At 37.4% G+C, this 8172-nt stretch overlaps 1 protein-coding gene across 5 annotated transcripts in view; it reads right to left on the reverse strand.

The window, feature by feature from the left end:
• Nucleotides 1-8172, reverse strand: part of mark2b (MAP/microtubule affinity-regulating kinase 2b) — a 53396-nt gene that overhangs the window by 28903 nt on the left and 16321 nt on the right. For all 5 annotated transcript variants that reach the window (XM_016490752.1, XM_016490751.1, XM_016490754.1 and 2 more), the window contains exons 2-3: nt 3734-3904; nt 1745-1800 (exon numbers count right to left, since the gene is read on the reverse strand). In XM_016490752.1, coding sequence (XP_016346238.1) covers nt 1745-1800; nt 3734-3904 — 227 coding nt within the window. The remainder of the gene's footprint in view (nt 1-1744; nt 1801-3733; nt 3905-8172) is intronic.

The raw sequence follows: 8172 nt of genomic DNA on the forward strand, positions 1-8172 counted from the left end.
GAAGAGCTGCGAAAACACAATAAAAAGAGAAGGTTTGAGAAGATTGTAAGCATTGACAAGGTGCTATTAACCTGATCCTTGTGATAATGCCAGATACATTTAATTGAATGGATAGTTTACAAAAAAGGGTCCCCACTGACTTCCATAGTATGGAAAAAAATACTATGGAAGTCAATGGGGACCAGCAACTGTTTGGTCACAGTCTTCAAAATGTCGTCTTTTGTGTTCAATGGAATAAAAGAAACTCAAATAGGTTTGGAACAACTTGAGGGTGAGTAAATGATTTTTGGGTCAACTGTCCCTTTAAGGGCTCAGGTCAATCTTATTTCAAGCTGGTTTGCTGGTCTCTCAGTCTGGTCAGGCTGGTTTTATAGGGATTTTGAGCAGTTAGTCAAAGAGCTTTAAGCCAGGCTGGCAGACAATCTAAGACCAACAAAAGATTTTAGGTTGGTTTTAAGCTGTTTTGGTCAGGATTCACTAATAACTTAAAGGTGACATATCATGAAAATCTGACTTTTCCAGGTTTTAAGTGCTATATTCAGGTCCCCGGTGCATCTACCAACCAAGGAAACGTGAAAAAGATTAACCCAGTAACTTTGTTTTGGGAAGCCTTTTTCTGCAAGCGTCTGAGAAAACGAGCGCGTCTGATTTCGCTCCCTTGGTGACGTGACAAAGGGATCTCATTATAATATTATCGCCCCTTAATCTGTAAGTTTACACCCACATCGCCGTTACTGTGTTTTTGCAAGCGACAACGGTGTACTAGTTCTAATGCCATGGCGAAAGTTTGAGCAAAACATGCTAACTGTTCTGTCATTGGCTGCACAGACGAGCACAGAACACTATTTAGAGTCCCAGCCTCAGAGGAGACAAGAGAGCAGTGCATTTATTGATTTATTATTACATATTGTAAAAAGGGGCATAATATGTCTCCTTTAAGTGATAAACGATGAAAAAACTGTGTCTGAACATTTACTATCATCCGTTTAAACAATAGATGTAAATGTTCTATTTTTGTACAAACACAGACGTATTGTGGAAATCTGGGATTACATACAATGATGTTTAAATGTTTTTTTTAAATAATAGTACATCAAGGCTGTGTTTATTTAATCAAAAAGTCAAAAACTGTAATATTGTCTATTTTATGTTCATATGTTTAACACTTCTGTTACATGATCCTTAAGAAATCATTCCAAGGTGTTCATTGTAGTACTCAAGAAATCTTTTATCTTATTATTATTATTAGAAGTTGAAAATGGTTGTTATGCTTAATGAAGTGTGGATTCTCTGATGAACAAAGTTTGAAGAAAAGCATTCATTTCAAATAGAAATCTATTTGTATGTCTTTTGTCTGTCATTTTTGATCAATTTAATGCATCCTTTCTGAATAAAAGTATCTTTCAAAAATCAATTTATTCCAAAAAAAATCTTTCTGACCCCAAAATATCCTACTTGTGAATGGTAGTGTATTAATATTTTACAGCACATACATTGTTAAATTTTCACTAGCAGCAAGAACAATGCATTAACCTCATTTCTTTAATATCCTCCAGGATTCTGTAGTAGTTACAGCAAAAAGTTCATGGTACATGACCAGCGTATGTATGTGTGCGAGGGGGTAAAGCAGAACCCGTTCATTCCCACGTCAGAGGAAATCCTTCAGCTTCTCTTCCTGTAATTACCCCTTCTGTGCCCTCTCTACAGACAGATATACAGATAAAGAGAGGAGATCTGCAGACTCACTTTTTGTAGACTAGAAGAGTTGAGTTGTGTCTTGTCTATGATTTTCACTGCTACCTGAGACAAAAGAAACACAAATACATCTTTAAACACCTCTCTCAAACATAAAATTACTTTTTTCAAAAGGATTTACCAGAGTTACAGTAGAAAGATGACTCTGAATGCTAACTGTGCTTGATCTATATTTGCATGTTTCTGCAAATTCAGGCACCAGAAACATGTCCCAGGGGTTGGTTTTTATTAAAACAGATCAACTTTCAGATTTCAGCTTCTTTTATTTGTTATACGAAGATCATATTACAATAGGCTTGAACAGTTTTTACAATGCCAGCCTTCCCTTATTTTTGTTACTTGTTGAAATAATCATAAATCTTTTAAAGGTTTATATGACTGTCCCACAGTTGTGACATCATTTTCACCCTAATAAAGTTAACTTAAATTGTTCAGCAAGGAGGAAACAGTATCAGTGAAGAACCTGCTTGGGAATGTTGAAACGTGTCAAAAGAATTCAAGAGAAAATCTGTGTATTTGATTACTTAGTCTGAATTTAAGCAAAATTCACACATCCAGTCCAATTTGAAATTAGATTTAGCATATCTGGAGCCAGTTGCATGAACACAGACATTATTGTTAAGACTATGTCTTAAGAACTAGTCTGACTAACTAGCTGTTAGCCGAAGGATAAACTGTAATTTCTCAAATTAGACTAATTTACATTTTTATACAACTGACTTAAAGTTATGAGTAACCTTAAAAGACAAAAAAAAATAGATCCCTAACTTGTAATACTAGTTTAAGCAGTTAATGCAACAGGCCCTGGACATGTATCACAGTCAGACATGATGCAATTTAGGATGCATCGTGCATAAATCTCAAACGGTCAAAAACAATGAAATAAGTGTAGTATATGATGAAAGTATTTAGTTTGTTACTTGCCATTACTTTGTAATTGTAAATGAAATTTACTAGTAATTTTGGAGTGAAAATTGTTTCAATGTACAACAAAGCCAATCCCACACCAATTTTTTTTTTCAGTGTAGTGAGGACTAGATCCACTAGGGCTGCACAATTAATCGAATTTCTAATCGCAATTACAATTATGGATGCCACAATTACGTAATCGTTCAAAGCGGCAATTAATCGTTCAAAGTCCACTTATGTTATTCTGCGTGCTTAAGATGTGTTTTTTTCTTTCTACATGTTATTTTAAGGGTTTTTCCCATTATTTTAATTTTAGTTTTAGGGTGTACTCCCACTAGGCGTTTTGAACCATGCCCGAGCGCGTTTGACCCCCAAAGCCCGGTTCGTTTGACTAGTGTGAGCGCTCCGTGCCGCGCTCGAGCTCGGTTCAAAGCAACCGTGCCTAGTGTGAGTACACCCTAAGTATAACATTATAATACCATTCATATTTTTCCTTTTTTATAATTTACAGAAGAAACCAATCCGATGTATAGTTGTTGTAGTTTGAGGCTTAAAGGGATGGTTCACCCAAAAATGAAAATTTTATGCTTATCTGCTTACCCCCAGGGCATCCAAGATGTAGGTGACTTTGCTTCTTCAGTAGAACACAAATTATGATTTTTAACTCCAGCCGTTGCAGTCTATCAGTCGTATAATGCATGGCAATGGTAACAAAATCTATGAGAGTAAAAAAAACATGCACAGACAAATCCAAATTAAACCCTGCGGCTCGTGACGACACATTGATGTTCTAAGACATGAAACGATCGGTTTGTGACAGAAACTGAACAGTATTTATATAATTTTTTACCTCTAATACACCACTATGTCCAACTGTCTTTGGGCATAAAAATACGGCATGCAGTTGCATCAAACAATGGTATAAACATTATTCAATGTAAATTGTGATAATCGTAATTAATAATCGCAATTACAATTTCAAGGGAATAATCGACAATTATGATTTTTGTCATAATCGTGCAGCCCTAAGATCCACTAAAAAAGGTAAGTACAAAGGAGATCTAGTTACCTCTTTAGAAGTGAGGACATGTCGGGCCAGTTTAACCTTGGCAAAATTGCCCTTGCCGATGGTCTTCAGCAGTCTGTAATTTCCTATGTGGGGGTATTCATCCACTGTCGGCACCACATTCCGACTACTTGACACACTGGGACGCCCTCCTCCTTTGGCATCAGAGTGGGTCTGACAGAGAGATGGGATATAGGGATCAGAAAAATGTTTCAGATGGTCACACTCGGATGACATTCAAATTCAACTACATTCTGCCCCTCTCTCGCTTTCACACACACACACACACACACACGCAGATAGATCTATCATTCACAAGAGGAAAATATGGCTACATTCACACAGCCGTAGAATATTGCTCGGTCATTTTGGCGTGCCAAATACACAGTGATGATCACAACCTCTGACTGACTACCTGATAATTGAGGGGTCAGAACCAGATCAGTGTGTTTGAGTGATATGTGAGGTATGAACAGAACCACAGTTGAAAATTTGTATGTATCATGTCATTGTTGTGCTCTAGAGCACAGAAAGTGTAAAATAAGCATTTGAAGCAGCACTTGGTGTGTGTTAAGTACAATCATCTGACAACTTTTGACTGTTGGTAAGAAGACTTTCTGTAGTTACGGAAGATATGGGTACAGGAGAGTTTACTACCGTTCAAAAGTTCGGGTCAGTAAGGAAATTCATATTTTTAATCAGCAAAGACATAAGTAAAGACATTTATGATGCTGCAAATTATTTCAATTTCGAATAAATGCTGTTATTTTGAACTTTCAATTCATCAAAGAATCCTGAAAAAATGTCTCACGGTTTCCACAAAAATATTTAATCTTACTATTATTAATTGATAATAGTAAGAAATGCTGTGCTTATTGAGCACCAAATCAGCATATAAGAACGATTTCTGAAGGTTCATGTGACAATGAAGACTGTAGTAATGGCTGATGAAAATTCAGCTTTGCCATCATGAGAATAAATCACATTTTAATATATTAAAATAGATTTTTTTTATATATATTTCACAATATGACTGTTTTTACTGTATTTTTGATCAAATAAATGGAGCTTTGGAGAACATAAGACTGAGAGATTAAAGTAAATTTTAAAAAACTACAAAATGTTAAAATGGTAGTGTAGTTGCTGCATTTGCTGGTTAGCTTGCAACTGAACAGGAATTAGATTCAGAGAAACACATACGCATTCAAACTCTGGGTCTGAAGATATGCATATTATGTAATGCATCACATGCACCATGTTAATTTATGACTTCCTTCAGCACTCTCAATGTCCTTTTATTCTCTGCCCCAGCACCAAACTTACAGGCAGTTTCTTTTTTTAATCATTACTACTATTGATCATACTAAGCATTAGAAAATAATGGACAGAAGTGGCAGGTCTGAGTAAATGACATAAACCAGCCATGAACTTGCATTGTCTAAGCAGCCCAATTCAAAAGATGTGTGAAACCAGACTTCTCCATAGAAGAAGAAAAGTCAAACAGGTTTGGAATGACATGAGAGTGAGTAAATGATGACAGAACTTTCATTTTTGGGTGAACCATCCCTTCAATAATGCTTTTCAAGGGAACAAAATGATGGGACAAGAAAAAGGAAGAGGCATCACCACAGCAATCATAAAGCATTCTAGTGAATGAAAAATCATAATCTCATGAGAGTCCCTTAACCCCAACAAATCTTCTCAACTCTCCCGTCCAAATCAAGATTAAATCCCAATTTCCCACGTTACCCCATTACACTGCAGAAACATACAGATCAGATCAGATTAGACTGGATTAGATTACAGTGGATTAGATTAGATTAAATCAAACAGGTCCATCTGCTAAACCTGCAAGCACACATACGCACAAATATACTATGTGCTTCTCTACACTTTCCCGCTTTCATTCCTTCACAAACATAAGCGTGTTAACATTTACACAAGTAGCATCACACAGCATTTATCATTTTAATCTCTAACTTTACAGAAGTTTCTCCGTTTTGTACTCAAGCTAAAGCAGAGCTCATTAAAGAGAAAGTTCAATCATCAAGAGGGACCCAGCCAACTCCATGAGCCCTGTGGTGCGGTGTGTGTGTGTGTGTGTGTGTGTTGTGTGTGCGTACAAACCACAGTTCACATATACGGGAGCTGCACTTCATGACAGCTCCGTCTTCAAAGACCAACCGATCAAAGTTCAAAGCCATAAATGTAATGCTTGACATCAAGTCCAATAAATGGTGCACACTCAGAGGTATGTATTTAAATGAAGACGCTCTTTATTTCTTTACCCATATCAGGGGGCAGCTCACGACAAAGGCATGAGAAAAGCTGGCTGAAACAATACAGCAAACCCACACCGTCTGTGTCAGTCTGAATGTGTGTGTTTATAGGTAAGCTGATCCAAGAGCAGTAGCAAAGGTCAGGGCATAGAAAGCTGGAGATTGACAGTGTGCTGACAGGAACAGAGGGGCAAGGACTTAAGGTATTAGAGGGCATGTGTGCAGGTATGGCTGGGGACTCAGATTTTAGACCTTGGTATAGCTTGTGTGTGTGCTTAGTCATGAGAGTGCTGATATATACATAAAGCAGAACTGATATCAATACATCACTCATAAACATAAATGAAACACCCCGCTACAATGTCACAATGCACTTTTACAATGGCACTCTCCTTTCTAGCTAATCTTTCTTCCTTATCAAGCAGAACTTCACATGAGACCTGCCCCACCGCACATGCAAACATACTGAAAAAAACAAGAGTATAAGGAAGTATTATTTACAATTTAAAGCAGTAGTGAAAAGAAATAGTTAAATCTATTTAAAAACAAATCTTTTTCTCAATCTCAATTTTTAATTAGCATGTTCTATGAATTGTTTGTGCTTTTAGCTTAGCAACATACTATCATCAATCTCTACTGGAGTCAAATGTGATTGTTAGTCAAGTCTTTTGTGAGCGTCACGTGAGCGACTTGTGTTGCATGCATGAGTGACCCTTAACTGAGTTGCTGGACTGGACATATAGAGTTTCAAATCAGTCACTTCCAGGTTCCATTTCAGTTCAAATGCTTCCTTAAAGGGACAGTCCACTCAAAATTTCAAATTCTGTCATCATTTACTTATCAGTACAAACCTTTATGACATTATTTTGTTTCTGTGGAACACCAAAGAAGTTATTTACAAAAATGCTTCAGTGATTTTTGGCCATAAAATGCCAGTCCAATGTTATCTGAAAATCTTCTTTTGCCTTCTATACAGAACAAAGTCAGTCACACAGGTTTAGAACAACATGAGGGTGAGTAAAAAATGACAGAATTCTCACTTTTGAGTGAACTATCCATTTATTCTTTTATCCACGAAATTCCTGTCATTCAAATCACCTCTTAATGAAAATGAACAACTTCTTGTCGCTTTAAAATGCTGTCAGAATCAACCATCTCTTTCGAAAGTAACTGCTTACGTAGACTGCAGACAGCCCATGAGGATTTAAAACAGAACCAGAGTCTCAAAAGGGCTAATTTTTTGTATCTAGAACTATATCCTTTGGCATCTACCTTACTATTAAAGAATCATCTAGGACGAAGGTCAGCCTGGGTTAAATAAAATTCCCTTTTTTGCTCTTTTTCTGGGTCTTTCCCTCGCTCCATTTCATCATCTATCTCTCCTTGTAATTACATCCTCCACAGACAGCAGTGAGGATAGGATAATGTTCTCCCTGACAGCATGCTGTCTGTGCCGGAATCTTTTTTAGGTTTACTGGGAGTCCTATTCACTTCAGCGTTGAACCTTAAATACCACCTTCTCCGGCAGCTCTGAGATCCTGAGTTTAGCTGACACTGGTTCAGCACAATAGGAAGCTGATCAGACCCAAAAGCTGCTCTAAGTGCTTCACGGCACAGAATTCCGAGACCGGATCTGATGTTTATTGACCTGGTTATGAGTTTCATCACTGATCTTTCAAACTTTTCTCAATGGTCTCTTTAAAAGAAAGATGGATGAGTGAACCAGAGGCAGCAGGATCCTTTTAAACGCAAATGCTGTAGTAGCTGTAAAGCATGCTCTCTTGTTCTGTTTCAAAACACACATGCACTTGCACGCAATCCAGAACGTCTTTAAAGAAGCAGTCAGTTGCTGGGTCGTGATTGCAGCGTTGCCATGGAGATCTGTTGTTCGTCCTCATGCTATCTTCTCTTTTCTTTACCTTTTTAAAGGACAGCTCCCTTTCTTGTATCTCTATCTTTCCATTTCCCCCTTCTTTCTTTTCTTCAACCTCTGTCTCACTTGCTGTGGTGAAAAGGAAATTGGGCGTAATATTCCAAGTACAGATACTGAAGCCCATCTCTGCCTAGAAAAAGAGAAACTCTTTTTCAACACACACAGATGCGGTCATACACGCCCAGAAAGCGACAGTCACGATGAAGAACTATAAGTACTTCACCACCTAC

The sequence above is a fragment of the Sinocyclocheilus anshuiensis genome, unplaced genomic scaffold (assembly GCF_001515605.1).
Source record: "Sinocyclocheilus anshuiensis isolate Anshui unplaced genomic scaffold, SAMN03320099.WGS_v1.1 scaffold426, whole genome shotgun sequence".
NCBI lineage: Eukaryota > Metazoa > Chordata > Actinopteri > Cypriniformes > Cyprinidae > Sinocyclocheilus > Sinocyclocheilus anshuiensis.